The following is a 19,272-nucleotide window of genomic DNA, read 5'->3' on the forward strand; positions in this document are numbered from 1 at the left end:
GAGGGGGGTGGGGGGGGAATCTGTTTGTGAAAGGGAAAAACCTTTCACAGTATTTTTAATTGTGGACTTCAGGCTCAAATTATCTTTGTCCTCACCCACTGGTGCTTACAGGGAGTGCAGGCGTAAATTGTTAGTGTGATTCCCCTGGAGATAATTGAGTATGGACTCCTAAAAGTAATAAAGCTAATGATTGGCCCACAGAATTCCCAAGTGGGGTTTGGGAACCCTGGATTAATCTTCTTGCTGCACTGCAGCTGCCATACCTTTGGCATTACCCCCACCATGTTTTTTTCCTTTATTGTGGAAAATAATTGCAGTCATTGTTCTGTGATTCCATAATCATTGCAAATAATCACAGTGCTGTGGCTCTGGGCCATTTTCCTTATAAGAACACATTTGTGTCGATCACAAAAATTCCTAGAAATAGTTTTGCTGGGTTTGGTCCTTGCACTTTAGAGTGACTGGCAGAGTAATCCTTTTTTGGCGTGCCTGTTCAGGAACGTGGGGTTCCGTGTGTGAGATACACTCTGTCCCTTTCATACTGCCTAATTATTTTGTATATTAGCATGAAATTTAATTGAATTTGTAATTTGAGTTGGAAAATGCCTGAATATTCTGAATATCCTGACAAGACCATTTGTGCTGTGGGTAGAGCACAAAACTGCATCAGGCTCCAGGTTGTATCTCTTTGGCATGATAAGATTCTGAAATGTTTGGGAATGTATTAAATAATTGAAATTTTTAATAGTGGGACATTTCCATGCCTGAACCTACTCTGTGAGCAGCTTTTGAGTGGCCTGTTCACTGAATACAGGTGACTTTAAACCCATGTAGAGAGAACAAACAGATGGAAGTGATAAATCCAAGGAGCAGTTGGGAACAACAGCCTGTGCTGGGGCAGAAAAGGTTTTGTTGAAGAGATTTATCTGAAAAAATAAATTAAAATGATTATACAGAGACTGAATCAACTGAATTAAAACCTAAACCCAGCAAAATAGGTGGTTAAATAACTGCAAGGGTGCAGAAGAGGAAACAAAAGCTCCTGAGGAACATTTATGCTCAGTATCTGATTTTTTTTCACCTTGTTTTTGATACATTTTGTCTGCCAGGGGAGTATTCTTAAGAAAATGCTTGTTTCTTAATTTTTTTAAGAACATCTTAAGAAAATGTTTTAAGGAAAATATCTATTAAGAAACATTGGAATTTGTTGGGAATGCATTTTCATGTTGTTGTGGTTTGAAAGTAAAACGAGTGAGAGGCTCCAAGTCAGAAATACAATTTAATGAGAACAAAAGGGAAAAAAGGTAAAATAAAATAAATGCAATACAAAAAGACCACTGACAGAGTCAGAATACAGCCTGAAGGAAGCAATCCAGGTGAGGTGCTCTTCCTGAAGCAGTGATCCCATAGAAAGGTCTGGTAGCTCTGGTCCTCTGGGAATCCAGTGGGTGAGGGCTATCTGTACTATCCCAAATCCCAGCTTATATCCAGGTGAGAATGCTTGGCTCCTCCCCCTGGGTGGAACATCTCCCAATGGGATGATGAGTCGTGCAGTGGGTCCTTGATGGCCCATTAAAGAGAGATAGCTCCTGGAGGGAGTTATCTGTGAGTCATGGCAAGGCATTGATGGGCCATGAACAGAAGGCACCCCAGAGGGAGGGGGCCTGGGAAGACACTGCTCCAACAATTGCCTTCATCAGTTCATGGAGATGGTGACAGAATACATCCTGTACTACAACCCAGGACACATGTGCACGTCTGTGTCAGTTTAAGGTTTCTCTCCCTTAGCTTGTGTTGTAATATAAAAAAGATTAGGATTTATCCAAGCTTGTGGCTGAGTCAGGGATGGTTTACCTGTAGCATGAGAGTTCATATGGAGATTTGCTGGTAAATCTAGATGGAATTCTCTAAGGAAGAATTCCCAGAGCTTTCCCGGAGGTGGTTCTCTGTGTGAGATTTGGTTTTGTAGGAGGTAAAAATAATCAGCTCTGCCCTGTTCTTGAGCAAAATGCATTTCTTTGACTTACCTTCCAAATCGTGTTGAAATACCAAAATATTTGCTGAGCTGAGCAGCAAAATAATTTCTTTTTGGGTAAGAAGAACTAAAAAATCCAGACAGAGCACACACCCCAGTACTGTTCCTCAGACATTTTGTGATGATGACGATGATCTTGTGGTCAGTAGAAGAATCCTTGAAGAGCAGGAATGGTGTCAAAGTGCTGAAGGATTTAAATGCATATTTTTCCACATGAAGGAAGCCAATTATTATTGGCATGAGCAGTGAAGAGCACTCTCTACTCTCCAGACGCCAAGATATCGTGATGGTGACAGCTCTGCCACAAAGTCATCTTCCAGATATTGGATTTCAGCCAGACCATGTGGTTTTTTTTTTTTTTCCTACCAAGAATGAGGAAGTACAAAAGCAAAGATGCAGTTTATTAAAAATTCATTCTGTCAAAAGTGGAATCCCTCTGGGATTTATTCCAGAGCTGTGCAAGAAAAAGCAAACTAGGTCCGAGAAGTTGGGAGATAGTTTTGGGGAATGTATTTCTAGATATTCCTAGAATCTGTTTTAATCTTCCAGGGTTTTTTAAGCCTTACATGGTAGAATTGGAAGATCAGGTTTTCCATGCTTGCAGCAGTCTTACATCAGGGTGTTCTCACTCATTTCAGTGGAATTGTCCTTTAACCCAGGAGTGTTAGTTTAGTGCTGTCTCCGCCAGGTAACTCTCACTGCTGCCAGCCTTGTGGCAATTACAAGGAATTATGAAGGGCATTTCCTTCCATGCCTGTGTTCACCTACCAGGCCCTCATCCTAAATGGTGGAGGCAAATCTTGTTATTATCATTAATTTTCTGTATTCTTGTTTTAAAGGGACATTTATCCTGCACTGGGGGAGGGTGACAAGCATCTGTTGGTGGCTGTTCCATATTTTTCTGTGCTCAGAGGAGACTGCAGCGCCCCAACAACAGAGGTTTTGTCAGTAAAAACAATGACCCTGGCGAGATTGTAAAGGAACAAAATGATGTGCAGAACAATCATCAAGTGACTAATGAGAGCAAACAAAGAACTTGCAAACAAGCCCCAAACTCCTGACAGCAGCAAACACAAAGCTCTGGGGTAAGGGAAAGTGCAGAGTGTTCATGGGCACCCAGCTGAAAGGAACTTGGGGCTCTCCTGGTCTTCCAGTGTCCATTGTTCCCGTGTTTGCCGTGGTGAGAGCTCCTCCAGGATGTGGGAGAAGAGGAAACTCTGAGTTTATCAAACCTTGTCGATTTTAAAGAGGCGCTTCCTCTTCTATCCTTATTATATGCTCTTCCTACCTCTTAGTCTGCAGGTTTTATTCCCAGTTTTTCATGTATCTCTGCTCTTCGGCAGGGTGGGCACTTGCCTGGAATATCCTGTGCTTCCTTGTTGAGAGCTGGTTTGAGCAAAGGCACTCCTGAATGGCACTCCTGAATAGCACGTGGTCATGCAGGATATGGATTTAAGGAAAACAAAAAAGAAACAAGAGAAATTAATTAGCCCGACAGCAACTGGACAGTGATATAGTTAGAAAAATTCCTTAAAATTACTTTCTGTGGAAGTTCAAGAAGAAGCAGAAGCCAGAGGGGATCTTTTTGTAGGGATTCTTAAACCCTTCCTCACTCTGACATGTTGGCATCCTCTGGGCCTGCTATAACAGGTCAGTGTCCTTCCTGTGCTGGAGACTCTGGATCTGGATGCAGTGCTCCAGGTGGGAGGGTCTCACTGGACTTCAGATATTCCCAGACAGAACTACGTAGTGATACTTCAAGAGCGAATTGGATCTGGACCTCACTAAAGCAGGTTTATCAGTAAAATCTTTGGATGTGTAAGATTATCCTGAGATACCGATAATTTTACTGCCTTGGATGCAGACTGTGGCTGCTCTCCTGTCAAGCTGAAATCCTGATTTTTATGGAACTTAGGTGCTCCTCTCTCCTTGTAGGCTGAGGAAGTCTGGCACTCACTCCTTGATCCAGGGAAGAGAGTTGGGATTTGCCTTTAGATTTTCTTAGCAACTTTTTCTAGTTGCCCAGCTTAGCAGAATAACAGGATTTTTCCCAAAGAGGGAGCCTGCAAAGGGCAGGCTGGGCAGCAGCTTCCTGTCATTTGGAAGTCAGCCTTCAGCCCTCAAAGCCGTGATGAGCACGGACAGGGCGCAGTTGTTCCTGAGGGATCTCTGGGAATGCCAGAGCCTGATGCCAGCAGCTCTAGACAGGTTGTTCAGGGACACTGCTGGGCCTTTCATCTGGGTGTGTTTTTAGGAATTCAGGTACAGAGGTCGTGTTTTGTTCAGAAACACAGCCCTAGATTTACTTTTACTTTGGGAGGGTCTTGATGGAGAGGAAGGGATTTCAGCAGTGACAAATGCTGCCAGGGTGGAAGAGTTTAAAAGGAAAAATAAGCAGCTTTTCTTCTGTATTAGGAGAAATTGTTGACAGGAATCAGCATTTATAAAGGAAAATGACTGTGGAATGGAGCTGTTACCCAGAAAGGATACGTTTTCCTGACCTTCCTTCCTTCTTCTCCTCATGTCCTTGGGAAGTGCTGTTCCATTTCACGGCTCTGAATAGTGCTGAGTGTGGCAAATCCAGCTGATCTGGGCTCTTGACTTTGTTCTGAGTTTTAGATGAGTTTTTAAAATACCTTATCCTTCACTGTCAGATAAAAGGAGATTTCTTGCTCTGTTTGGGCTAAAACACAGAGACTTCTCACCCTAGAAAGACTGAAGTTGATGCCTTAATTCTAAGAATACCTGTTGGCAAATTATGATGGTCTGTACCCCAACCTTTCCTTTTAATATTAATTTTATCTTTTCTGACATATAAAAATTAAAACCCTCAGTAGAGTCTCATTTACCAAAATCATTCAACTGAAAATTCCCAGACTGTGCCATCCATGAGATCCCTCTGTTTATTTAATGGATTGGAGGCAGGAGTTTCAAGCATAAACACTCAAAAAGCTTCACTCAGCATGTTTGTTGTGCAATTCACATGGCTGGGTTTTTAGTTTGAAGTAAGGAAAAAGTTTTGAGTAATGTTACAGAAAATAAAGGATGATAACTGAAGCCCCTCTTCTTAATGGATTCTGAGTGGTTTTCAAAGCAACGCAGATCAGGGATAGATAAAATAGCAGGTTTAATGCCAATGAGAGTAGAGTGGTAAAACAATTTAATTTTCATTTTTAATATAAATATATTCACATATAAAATTATTTTAATATAAATATAAAGTAAAGAGAAGAATCTGTGATATGGATCTCCCTTTTGATTTGGGAATTTGACTCCTGAACAAGTCACATTACCAGGATGCAATCCCATTGACTCCACGGAAAAGTTACCACTCCACAAACAATGATTTTTGTTCCTTTCTTTCTCTTATCTTTCTGTTTTCAGGCTGCAGCCCAGGCAGGGGAGGGTCAGCTCTAATTTTGTGCTGTTCCCTCCACCCATGTAAGGAAATTCCTTGCCTTCCACATCAGTTCTGTTGTTTCCGGCCGAGCGGTGGCAGCTCAGGGAGCGTTTGCCAAGGATTTCATGGCAAAATTAGCCCTCAGAAAAACTGTTGGGTTGCATCAGCTCAGGGAAGGATGGATGTTTTGAAATGAAAACTGAATGTCACAGGGCCATAGGATGGTTTGGGTTGAAAGGGACCTTAACAACCATCCCGTTCCACTGCCAGTTTGAGGACGATGGTTTTTATCACAAGCGTGCGGTTAGGGAGTTGAAAATGCATAAAAACATAAATGTATGTTTGCAAATAGCGAATTATTTCTAGGCAGTGATGATTCAGATGAGGCTGGTGTGAATTAGTCAGTGAAACCCACATGGCTTTACAAGTGTACCTTTAATTGTGGGTTTGTAGCCTAGCACTGGTTTTGGTGCCTGGTGGTAAAATGAGAGGTTTAGTTCGAACACCTGAATTTAAACTGTGAAATTATTACCCAGAGATTCAGCTCAGCTTTTAGGAGTTTCTGGGCAAGACAAACATTAATGGAATACCAGGAATATTTCAGAAATAAAAGGGATAACGGGGAAAATCCGCCTTGGTGGCTTCACACAACTCTGCTCTGTGTTGTGCGTGGGGCAGATAGTTTCCATTTTTAATTTCTGTTTGCCTTTAAAATAAAAAATACAGAGTAGTTCAGCTTGTTCTCTGTCTTTTCAAGATACTGAAATGGTAATTTTAAAGTGGAGTGTGGCTGAGACCTGTAAATGTTTTAGTTGAAGAGGCATCTTGAAGTCAGTCACAGAAATGAAGGTGAAAATTCTACACAGGGTCTGTTGTACATTGTACGTTATTTTAAATTAGTAACCACCTCCCAAAGGCAACCAAATGGCCTAATGATAGCTAAAATACTTTCATTTACATATTTGCTTTTGATGGAATTTTCATAGAATGTAGAATGTTTAAAGCTAAATTCCCCAAATGTTTGGTATCATCTCTTGAAATAAAAAAAAAAAAAAAAATCTTCTGGAAATGATGATCTGACCTGAGACTGAAGTTTTGTTTCTGGGCAAAACTCTCAAAGTTATACATGAAACTGGGATGTTGAAATCAGAACAACGTTCTTGTCCATTCCCTCTGTATGTAATTTTATTGGTTTGAGTTAATATATCGGATTTCTTGTGTGTCCATTGCTTTTATTAAAAATTTCAACTCTTCTCAGCCTTAATTCCAGCCTTTAGCTTCTCAAACTTGGACACAGTGGGAAGTAGTTTTGTACCTTTAGTATGGCAATTCTGCTGTAAAGAAATGATTTCTGAAAAAAACAGTGACTTTTTTCTATCCTTGGAAATTGTGATTTTGTGCTACTTAACTTCGTATTATCTTGGGTTTGATGCCAGATTTGTTTTTTCTTAAAAAAAAACCCTTGATTTCCTTTTGAAGTTGACAAAAAGACAGGTTTTTCAGTGGGATTGTAATACAGTAAGTGATTTAGTGCTCTCTGGAGAGTGAGAAAGAGAACAAAAGCCATTGTAGAGGAATAATGGGTGTTGGGTTTTTTGATTTTCTTTTTTTTTTTTTCCCTAGTTTCCCCTTCAAGTTGTGTGATGAGAAATTTTGAAAAGACTTTTCCTTTGAAAACCTGTGATGTTCAGTTTGGGTCAGAGCGTTTGTAAGTGAATGAGATTCAGCTGATAAAACCCCACGTGAATGTTAATTTATATCCCACAGTTCAGCAAGTCAAGTCTTTTGTTTTAATATGAACACATCCAGCTCGATGTAATAATTAACATTTTATAGAAGGGATAAATCCATTATTATTGCAAGTCTGGAACCAGCCAGCTTTCTGATCCTGATAGGATGTCACCTTTTCTGTGCCACGAGGAGCTTTTTAGCCTGTGTTGGAGCTGCTTTCTCAAGCCTGCCTGTGTGATATTGCAGAGACTATCAGAACTTCAGTTCTGGCAGCTCTCATCGGTATTTAAGAACTTCATCATATTGAAACTGCTTTTAATTAAAGAAAGGAGCTTGGCTATAATGCAGTTCTCACATGCTGACAGACCCACGTGCTCCCTAATGTTTTGCCACACTTTGCTCTGATGTTCTTTCTTAAATATCTTTATTTTTTATATCACACTGAGAAGGTTTCTGGCATCTCAGTAGAGCCGTGGTCATTGCTGGAGGCCAAGGGGGAAAATAATGAAGTTAATATTTCCCCCTCTTTTTTTTTTTTTTTTTTTTTTTCCCCAATATTCTTTGAACTGCAGACTGCAGCTGGACATGAATTAATCCCCAGTGCTGCGTGGCTGATAATTGGAGGGAATAAACACGTGTGGGGCTGGGCTGTGTGTGCCTGATGTGTCTGTCTGAACTAATTGTGGGGGCACTATTTACGGTCAGTGAAGAGGAATAGGCCCTTGGCATCCTGCCTTTCAGCTGACCTATTTTAGCCATCTATCTTGGGGAGGGATCAATCACAACACACAAGTACCAACTTCTCTCCACTGGCTTTGCAAAGCACCCAGAGTGACAAAACCCAACACAGATCTCAGCATTTAAGACTTTAAATTTAATGACACAAGCCCTTCGTGTGGGGTTTGACATAAAAACATTTGGGTTTGATAGGGAGCTGTGAAATGCTCATTTATGGCATCGTGGGATGAAGAAATATCACAGCTGCTTTGCAAACTGAGCACTTAGAATTGCTTTGCCAAATTGAAATTATTTATTTTACATTGCCTAGCATTGCTCCAGCCCTGGTGTTTGAGCTGAAAAGCTTCAGGAACAGATAAAAGTCGACAGTTTCGTTTTGGGGGAGTTTGAGGCTTCTATGGTCCCCCAGGGAGAGCACAGGCACTCTTGGCAATTTTACTCATCATTTGTATTCTCTGTGAGCACAGGGCTGAGCTGCTGTTGGGAATTGTGTACTGGATGTGAAAATGGAATGGGGTGGTGACTCCGGCACTTGTGTGACACCGAGGGGGGTAAAAGCACAGGGAGTGTTCCAATCCCGGTGCTGGCCTGAGACTGAGCCTCCTGAACCAGCTCAGGGTGAATCCCAGCACAGCTGTGCCCACAGCAGCACAAGCAAGGACTGAACCTGTGTGTGTGTGTGGCTGCCTGCTTTCTGTGGATTTTATGCTGGAAATTTCCTGATGCTTTCCTCAATTGAACATCCCAGCTCTAAGCTCATATGACATAACTCTTTAAATAAGAATTTTTTAAAATTCTGTTGAAGAGAGTATTTGGTGGAGCTGACAGCACCTGCAGGAGCCTGGAGCAGTTACCCTATAGCTCTTTCCCAGCCAGACTGGGAAGTTCTTCCCATGGCAGCTTCAGGAGCTGCCCTGGCTGCTGACACCTCGAGCCTGGCCTTTGATCAGCAACAGTTTGGGGGCTTGGAAGGAATTCTCACTTTGCTACTGGTTTGGCATAACAGCTTCCTGATGGCTATAGGACTATTAAGTTTGAAACAGGTCTAATGTGTAAGGCTGAAGGAAACAATCTGCCTCTGCTAAAAATTCCTTTACACTTGGTAGATGGAGGATGAAGAAAATAGTGCAGTGTGAAGTGGATTTGGGATATCAAGTTTGGACGTGAGAATTCCAGTCCCACAATTTGCATATCTCCTCAAAGCATCCCTTACTGAAGGTAGCTGTGTGCTGCTGTCAAAACTTTGCAGAAGGAAGATCTCTTCTGTTCTTCCAAAGCTTTGAGGGATTTCATAAAGCCATGGAATGGTTTGGATTGGAAGGGACCTAAAAGCCCATCCAGTTCCACCTCTTTAGTGGGCAGAGGGACACCTTCCACTATCCCAGGTTGCTTCAAGTTTTGTCCAGCCTTGGACACTTCCAGGATTTGTGTCTGATTTACTGTATCTGTTTCCCTCACCTTAAATGCTGGACTTGATTTTTCAGGGGCAGAAACTATTCCTTAAGTCTTTCACAATTTCACTCTTTTCTCCCCCTTCAAATTTCAAAATTATTTAAATAATCAAATAAAATTTTCTACAGAAACACATTCTTGAGTTTGTTGAAATGGGAGTGTGCACAGTTTCTATGAATACACTGTTTAAATGGGTATCTGTGAAATCTGACCTATTTAAAATCTGTATCATATATATTTAAATACATCCTGAGTTAAAAATTTAAATGACATTGTCAGTCACTTGCTAAGTCATATTTAACATAGAACTTGTGTAACCTGCGCTGTGTTGATGTGGTTTTACAGCTCCACTTACAACAGAGCTTTGGGGTTTGAACTTTGCTGTCACTGCCAGGTTTAGGGTAAATTTGTGTTACTTACTTGGTATCTGTGCACAAAAGAAAGTGAAGTAGTTGCTATTGCTCAGCTGGTTTTGGTAAGTCAACAGCTGGGGATGTGCCACATCGAGATGCTGAGTGTCCTGGCACCATTCCCTGAGGAATACTCTGGTTGGCAGCACCTCGTGGCCTGGCAGTTCCTGGGTGTCCCCCTTGCCCTCAGTGACATCTCCCTGAGCACATTCCCTGCTCCAGAGCTGCTCTGCCCGTGGTAACAGCTGGATGGGAATCACCGGGATGTTGTTGCGGTGCTCTGTGCTGCCATCTAATGGGAGCGCAGCACTGTCATTCCTCCTGCCGGGAGTGAGTGGCTCTGGCCCCTCTTCACAGGTGTAAATCTGCTGAAAAAATGGTGTAAAAAAATCCCACCTTGCAAATCCCAGGGTGAATACTGATAAGTTGTATATAGAGCTCCTTCCTGCTTTTCCTGATTGTTTTTTATTTCTTTCCCTCGTGCAGGCTCTTGATGGAAATATATATGATCACCTTAAGGATTATTTAATGGCATTCAGCAGGACTGAACTAGAGACATGCCAAGCTGTACAAAACACATTCCAGTTTTTACTGGAGACTTCCAGCAGGGTAAGTTTGAACTGGATGATCCTCTGTAACTGAATCCTTGCAACATGGATGAATCCCCACACCTGAAATGTGCTTCCAAAATCATGACAGAACTGAAGGGTTGTTGGGTTTGGTTACTTCTGAGTGGTATTAATTTAAAAGATACCAGACAGTTTTCTTGGGGAGAATTTTTCCTCTAGCACCCAGACTGCCTTCCCCTGAGTGCATTTATATCCAGAGATGCTCAGTTCTTCTCACCCTGCATGTTTGGGAGGGGAAATTGCAGCTGAAGGTTCTGCACGATGTAATCTGGAGCAAAGCCCCAGGAAACTGCTTGGGTCATTCCTTAATAATTGTCTGTCAACTTAAAATCCAAACTATTGGGCTGTTTTTTTCCCTGGAATTAAGAGTGACAAACACAGCAAACAAATTAGAGCCTTGTCATAGATGTGGTTTGTTTGCTTTGTCAAACAGCCAGACTGAGAGGGGCGTGATCACTTCCAGGGTAATTTTGATACTTGAATAATTCATCTGCTGGTCTTAAGAAAAAAAAAATTAAAAATTACCACTGAGCTCAGAAAAGCTGCTTTGGTGCAGTCTTAATATTCCTTTATACATTTACCTTCCCCACCCACCCAGAAACAGAGCTCATTCACAGGGAGATGGAGCAAAAGCTTATTTAACACATTCCTTTTTTACCTCCAAGCAAGTGATCTCACACCTTCAGAGATCTGAGGTGAGGGCATGAAAAATTGGCTTCACCCTCAGCTTTGAATTCACTTGGCAGCAACTGTAAAAATAATCAAAATACCATTTTGTCTTCAGTTGTACGAGGACTTTCAATAATTTAACTTGGGGTGTATTATTCAGGTCTGCTTCAAATACCTTCCCCAGAAATGCTGGCCTGGAATCTTTTAGCTAAACAGGCTTCTGTATAATGTCTGCATAATTAATTTTTCACTCTCCTATCAGATCCTTTGTGTTCAAAATACTCAGAGAGCTGCCTGGTTAGGACTTTGATCCCATTCTGAACTGCCATATCCAAAGAGTTCCTTGGAGCAGGAATCCTTTCCTCAGATATTTGTGTGTGCTGATGTCGGAGTAGTTTGTTCTACCCAGGTCTGGCTGGTTTTACACAGCAGCCAAGTCAGGCTCTGTGTGTGTGAGTTGGGTTTCTGCTTTACTCTGTGGGCACAGTGTCTGGAGAAGGGACACAAATGGAAATCCAGCTGGCAGCTCTGAGCAGGGCTTTTACAAGTGGTTTCTACAACTCCATTTGCTTCTCTCCTTGTGTGTCAGGAATGCAGAGAAGAAAAATCTGTGTGCTTCGCTCTGAATATATTGACTCGTAGATTTTTCCACAGGCTTTGCTTGTCCTTTCTTTCCATAACAGGTCCAGGTTGCAATAATCAGCCCCAAGAAAAGAATCCAGAAAAAACCCACATTTTTTTCTCCACCAAAACCCATCTATGTCTTTCAAAAGCAGCTTGGGTTGTTAAACGTGTAATAAATTTGTTAGCAACTTAAAGTAAATCTCTCATCAAAGCAAAGGTTTTAAATATTTATTTGGGGTTTTGAATGCTTCACCTGTTCTTTGTTAGTTTGCAGTACAAGCTTGGCAGGCTCTGCTTAGAAGAGACACTTCAGGTCATTGGGAGGAGTATTTTTACTCTTCCATCTGAGCTGTACTTCTGTTTGCAGGATGGAATTAAATTGTATTTGCTTCAGAAGTTGGTTCCCACAAGTGCCAGGAATGGCTCCTTGGATAGGCAGGGCTGGCTGTGATGCCGATGGAGGGAACCAGCTAAAAAACAGATTTTCTTTATAAAATGCAGCTTTTTTATAGTTTTATCATTGTTTGTTGGAGCTTTGGAGATTTTATTAGTCCTGGGTCAGGGTGGCCCTTGTCATTCCTCTGACACTGGAATGGGAACACTGACCCCAAAGAGGGTAAGTTTGGATGGGATATTTGGGAGGAATTGTTCCCTGTGAAGGTGCTGAGGCCCTGGCACAGGGTGCCCAGAGAAGCTGTGGCTGCCCCTGGGTCCCAGGCAGTGTCCAAGGCCAGGTTGTCCAGGGCTTGGAGCAGCCTGGGATAGTGGAAGATGTCCCTGCCCATGGCATAAGATGATTTTTTAGGTCCCTTCCCACCAAACCAGTCTGCGTCCATGATTGTATCAAAATGCAATTTAGGTTCCTTTTCACTTGAACAGTCTTTACTCAAGAGTTGTACTTCTTGCACTTCTCTTTCGGAAAAAAACCTGATTTTCTTCGGAACATGTCCTGAAATTCCATTTGCTGTTTTGAGTAACATTTCTGTGAAGTTTCTGGTAAGAGGGCAAATAATTTCCTTTATGCAAATCTCTGACTGTGCCTTGTTTCTGCATGTGGGATATATTTAATGTTTGATTTCAGGTCTGTTTTAACCTGTCAATTGACATTGACTTCAGAAAGAGACTGTGTAAGAACATTGATTTAATTACTGAATAACAGGAAATCTATTTGGAAAAGTTGCAGTTTAATCCCAAGGATACAGTGTTGCTTTGGGGTCTTTTTATTCTCTTTTTATCAATTGTCCAATATTTTGTGCAAATGCAGGATTTCATGTGCTGGGCTTGCACATTCTCCCCAGCCTCCTGTTCTGATAACAGTTGTGTTTTCATTTTTAACCACTTCTTGTGGCTTTGAGGGGAAATCTCCTAGGAGTGCTGTTGGAAAAATGCATTTTCTGCTTTGAACTGAGTTGCTTGGGAGTCAGCTTTCTGTAGGGAAAGTGCGTTAAAATATCTGTGTAGATTTTCACATCCTCAGGAACTTCATTTTGGGTTTGGTTTTTGTTTTTTTTTTTTTTCCTAATTGAGGTTAAAATAGTTCCACATATTTGGCATGGCCCAGGGCTTTGTGCTATGGTCAGTGTTCACGTGGAGCTGAAGGACAATTCAATGGAATAGCTAGTTTAAATGAAATGTTTTTGATGCCAGATCAGTGCTGAGCATCCTCTGAAGCTGCAGATGTTTCCTTCTTTAATATTTTGTGAATTTCTATTTCTGAGAATTCGTGATGCAGATCCCTGTCTGTTTTCTCCCCATTTGAGTGTGTTTATGTTCAACTGCTCAAATTGGAGCAGTAATTATGTACTTTTCTGCTTTAGATTGAGTGTATTATTGGCCCTGGAGGACTATTTACTTTCTTTAACTGGAGATTAATTTTTTACAGTTCAGTATTGCAGCGACACACGCATCAACATTTTGCCGCATTAGAGAACAAGTTTTATTTCTCATTGTCCACGCAGCACAGAATTCTTGGTCATGCACAATGCTGCTATTTCTGGATAAATACCATCTTTATTATCTGCTTTGTACATGTAAACCCCCAGTTTGGTAATAAATTGATACAATTTTGAGCATTTTCATCAATTGAGGCAGTGAATGCTCTCTAAGAGTTCTTCAACCAGTGATCCTATTTTTTCATCTTGCAATCACTGGGTATTTCTTTGTAAATCTATGTAAATTGTGACATAAGAGGTTTGTTTAGGGATCTGTGTCATGGTGCCTGAAACGTATCATTAAACAAATTTGGGAGCTGAAGGAGTTTTGCTTCAGCAAAATGCAAGCTTGGAGAGTTTTCTCTGAAAGCAATTTAATAAAGAGAGATGAAAGTTGTAACTGATTTGGGATGCATTATTCCAAATAGTCTTTTCAGCTCCCACATCTAATAATTTCTGCCAAATTAAGACTTTTCATCTTAAGAAAGAGCAGTGCACAGGAAATTACCCACAAGAGGAGGGAAAAATATTTATGGCAGTGACACCACAGGGTGTCTATTTAATAATTGGTGTTTTTTTCCCCGTTTTGTAGGTGAATGGCAGGGAAAATTTTAGGTCCTTGTCACCCACTGTGTGTCCTGCCAGTACCTCTGAACAGCCCAGGTCCTTAATTCCCTGCTGGTGCACCCAAGCTTCTGCTGCAGGTTTAATCTCAGTTGGAAACTGTGATGGTTTTGCTCTCCAGCTGTTTTTTCAGTTCACAAAGCAAGGAGTCTAAACAAACCTTTTTCTCTCCTCAGGTGGTGCGGGACAGCAATCTCCAGCTGTTCTTACAGGAGAACTCGGTGTTCCACAAACCTCAGCCTTTCCAGTTCCAGCCCAGTGACAGTGACACTGTAAGAGCCCAGGGAATCCCTGCAGTTACTTGGTCTTGCTCTATTTTAAAGCAGATTGTTATAAATGGGGAAGAGAATCACTGGTATCTCAGTCTGGTTTAACCTCATGCTCTATTTTTGGGGAAGAAAGGGAGAGTGGCCTGGTTGCCGGAGGTGGGTGTTGGTAAAAAAAGCATCAAACTGGCTCTACATCATCCACCAAAGAGCAAAATCTTTTTTTTGGCTTCCAGATTGTGACTAACAGTCCTCTGTTTCACTGCTTTCAACCTAATTCCTACTAAATTTTGTTGCCTTTTTACCCTGCTGCTGAGGTTCTCATAATGTTCACTAATACTGGGTTACAGCTGGGCCAAATGAAGTGTCCCTACACACCTGAATTGCTCAAGGAATACTTACAGAGAGTTACTAAAGATAATACTGTTAAAACACTGCATTCCAAAATAATATCCAGAAATCTTATCTTGGTTTCTGTGTTGCTTCCAAAGCAATCATTAATGACATTGAAATTGAGTGAATCAGAGTGTGTAAGTGCATTTCCAAACAGCACCTTGATTAAAGTGGATTCTTCATGTCCCATTGACATTACTGATGCTATTTTAAGAACAGCTGTTTAAAATAAGTTTGGTTTAAAACATACAAATTTTTTCTGACTTGAATTAATTTAGTGAACGGATTTGGGCAGTCCTGATCTGCAGATCAAGTGATTCAGATCAAGACCTGCATAAGAGTGATTTTCCCAGTCACCCTGACATCTCTGACTGGGTCTCCTTTGAATTTCTCTTTTAACAAACTCTGATTTTGCTTTTTATTCCAGACAGAGTCAGTTATTCCTGCAAATACATGTTCACACAATGCTCTTGGGTGAGATTTTTGGGGTGTCTGTGCAGGGCCAGGAGTTGGATTGGGTAATGCTGATGAGTCCCTTCCAACTCAGGATATTCTGTGATAAATTTTAGGTTGTTCTTGATAACAGTGAGCAGAGTCTTTCTGGTTCTTTACTGTGCCTTTCTAACCTTTGCTGCCATATTCTCCTCCCTGTGCACTCCCTGCATCCAGAGTTTTAATGCAGTTCAGCTGGTGGAGATTGAGCCCTCACCTGTCAGTGCTATGAGAATGACCATAGCAGAGGTACCTGTGGGTGTTTCTGGTCAGCCCTGTGTTATCCCTGTGCATGTGGGATGCTGAATTTACACTCTGGAGAGGTGGCAACAGAATGCACAATCTCTACGTATTTAAAACAGAAATGGGAAAAAAAAAGCGCTTTTTTTACAATGAGACTTCGAGGAGGAAAATCAGTTTAGGGTGTTATTTGTGGGGGGCAGCTTCACACTTCTCCTGTGTTCTTGCGCAGGGTTTATAATTGATATTCTAATCTGGGGCATGAATTAAAATTTCACAGCTCCAGACAGTGCTGTGTGTAATTGGTTGCTGCTCCTCTGTGAGAGAGAAAGGTGGTCTGACAACTGCAGGCTCTGAGTGTGCACTGATGAAATGCAGCCCTGTTGCTGATTTCATTTGGCTCTTTTTTCTAGAGGGCCATCCCTATGGCCAGGAGAGTTGGAATTCACTCCCATTAAACTCTTCAGTATGAGAAATGCCAAGATTCTGTGCTGTGGTACTTGTGTGGGCTCACAGGGTCCATGTGTGCTGCTGGTGCTGCCTCACTCCAGGAATTTTTAGGAAGGGATGAATGGATCCTTCATATATCTCAATTCCTCCCTCCTTTACTTGGTTAACCCTCTTGGGCTGCAGAATTCCTGCATTTCCGCAGTGCACTGCAGCTTTTTCATCTTCAGCAGCTTGGGCTGTAACCAGTTTTCCCAAAAATAATTGACTTTTACTTCTTTATGGTCCATATAATTCTGCTCAGCTAACAGGATCGTACCTGGGCAATCCCACTTTAATCAGTAAGCGCAAGAGAACAAATTGGTCAGAAATTGGGTTTTTTCTAAATGATAGAGCAACATTTAATTGCAGGAGAACAATTGCCAAGCATTCTTTTGCCACCTTTTCTATTTCTAGATGTTTTGCAGAGATTTCTCAGTTGGCTTTGACTTTCTCTGGGTTGTGCATGATAATTTTCACACTAAGGACTGAAAGAAAAAACGTAGAGTCATAAATAAATCTCATCAAAAGTTTAATATTAACCTTTTCCAAGAACAAGTTGTGGACTCTCTTCAGGCTGATCCACTGAGACTGGGCTCAAAATTTGGAGTGTTTAAGTATTACTGGAATGGAGTTGCAAGGGCTGTAGGCAGGAAGAATGTTATAAACAGTATGGTTATGGAGCTCTGAATGGCGAAATCTGAATTCTGGTGTCAGTTCCCCTTTTACATGGTCCATCCCAAACTTGTGTTTTGTAAGAGATGTGTGAGGTTTTTATCTGTTAATCTGAGCTGTCACCAGGATTTCTGTGCAATCCTTGAGTCAGGGACAGCTCAGTTTGCTTTCAAAGTGATCCCAACGTGCACAGTCAGCCTGCAGAAGGGTCTGTTCCTAAGAAAGGAAAGAATGAAACAATTCCCCATCAGCTTCCAGGATTTTTGATCCTAAAAATCCCAGTTGCTCTGGGTAAAATGTGCACTTTTGAGTGCCCACAAAGAGAAGGCCACTCAAAAATGTTTTACATAGTCAGGTATTTTCCTTTATCTAAAAAAATAAACTGGTTTGAGCTTGAATTTAATCAATTGTTCATACTTCGGAATTACTTTGATGATTTCATTGTCTTGGTTCATTTTGATGGACAAAAATTCTTATTTTTTAAAAAGAAAGTTTTCAAAAAAATCCCTAAAACAAACCACTTAGTCTTAAAGAAGTGGTTTGTTTTAAAAATATTCAGAAAGAAATGATTGATCCGTTCCTACCAACCTTTAATCTTCTCCAGAAATAAATTCCCGACATGGATTTATAGACAGCAAAGTAGAGCATGGAAAAGAATCTTTTATCCTCCCAAGGAAATCCAGCACATCTTGGCCTTCCATGGAGGCTGCTGTGATACTCCACAGTTGAATCATCCCCCATCCTCCCACAAGGAAAGGGATATTTATTAATTCCACAGAAATGCAATGTGTGGAAAACACACACACTGTGCTGTCCCTGTGCTCACAGATAAGCCACAAGAACAGGGCAAAAGAGAAAGGAAATTCGCCAGCTTTTCTCTGTTTCCTGTTTGGAAAAGCTGCTTTTTCCTTGATCCCAGGGTTATCATGTGAAAAAAGGAGGCAGGTGACACAAAAGTGTCCCTGGAATGGGAGGAGAAGGGCCCTGAAAAGCTGACATTTCATTTTTGGGGTCTTTTTCCTGTTTTTCAGTCACTGTTTCCTCAGAGAACATGAGGAAAAGCTGTGGCCCAGCTGATTTCTCCCACAGCTTCTTGACATGAAAATAATCTCTTTTTTTCCCTCTTAATTTGCACAGAACCACCTCAGGAAATTCAGTGGAAAGTTTTGCAGTTTCCCCTCATGTAACTTGGCTCTTTTATGGGTAGACTGTGAAAATAAAGGTGAATTTCCCTTCACTCTCAGAAGAACATCTTGGAATTTCTCAGCATCTTCTATGAAGGAATTTCATATAAGTTACATAAACAAGTACAAAAAGGTCCCATATTTCCATATTTTCAGTGGTCTCTACATTTAATACCAGAACAGACCAGGTATAACTTTCTTAAAGTTAAATCTAAAAAAAAAAAAAAAAAAAAAAAAAAAGTTATTATTTAATTTTATCAACCTTTTAATACCAGAACAGACTGGTTTTAAGTATAATCATTTTTAGGCTAAATATATATTACAAAGAAGTAATTATTTAATTTTATTCAGTATTAGGAGCTCTTTTTGAGGAGAATTGCAGCCATTCAGGTAAAGAAATGATCAGTGGGTGTGAGTGGGCAAAGCTCTGTGACTTGACCCATCTTGTGCCTGTGTAAAAATGATTTGATTTAATCCCTCCCACCCCAGTTGGGCTTAAAATAAGATCTGAGATCTAATATTTATATTTGAGCTTGATACTGAAGAATAAGGAAAGTTTTAGATCTGCTGGAGACTTAGCTTCAGTTGAATTGAGGATCATTTCTGATTTTCTCTAAAGTATAATGAGCTGAAATTGGCTTCCAACCTAATGGATTTTATTTTAAATTTCACTGCCTAGTTGATCTTATTTTAATTTTTGCCACCTAATTTTAATTTAGAGAGCACACAGTTAGAAATCTTTGGCTTTTAGCAGTCAGGAAACAGTTTAAGCAAAGCTCTGAGTATTTTCTAACAGTGAACGTCAGAGAGCAGAAGCTGCACTTGAAAGAAGTGGCCACATAAAAGCTACAATTTTTTAAATATTGCATTGAAAATATCTACAAAATCTTTTATTTTTTCTTTCCTGTGTCAAATTTGATTTTAAAAGTCCTTTTCTTTTTTTTTTTTGCTTTTGGTTACCTAATGAGGACAATTTTTCCATATTTCTAGTTCTAATAGATTTTTGGAAGACTTGGCTGGGAACGCAGCTGCTGTGAGGACTGAGGCAAATGAGGATAATTATGAGGGTGAGAATAGAAGTAAATTAACAAAAATACTCTGCACTCTCATTTAAAAATTAATTTCAGTGAGAACAATCAAAACCTTTAAAAATAAATAAGATTCAAATTAATTTTTCAAAAAGGGTTGTGCTTTTCATCTCTTGTGTACAACAAAAGTTCCTAATGCAGAAACATCAAGGCCTGGGAAAAACAAAGCTGTGTTGATGAGGGATATATAATAAAAATCAATATT

The 19,272-nt window shown here is 40.7% G+C and overlaps 1 protein-coding gene across 1 annotated transcript in view; it reads left to right on the top strand.

Moving 5' to 3' along the window:
* Nucleotides 1-19,272, top strand: part of FCHSD2 (FCH and double SH3 domains 2) — a 122,734-nt gene that overhangs the window by 79,352 nt on the left and 24,110 nt on the right. The window contains exons 9-10 of the mRNA XM_066340799.1: nt 10,253-10,375; nt 14,420-14,515. Coding sequence (XP_066196896.1) covers nt 10,253-10,375; nt 14,420-14,515 — 219 coding nt within the window. The remainder of the gene's footprint in view (nt 1-10,252; nt 10,376-14,419; nt 14,516-19,272) is intronic.

Source organism: Sylvia atricapilla, chromosome 2 (assembly GCF_009819655.1).
Source record: "Sylvia atricapilla isolate bSylAtr1 chromosome 2, bSylAtr1.pri, whole genome shotgun sequence".
Lineage (NCBI taxonomy): Eukaryota > Metazoa > Chordata > Aves > Passeriformes > Sylviidae > Sylvia > Sylvia atricapilla.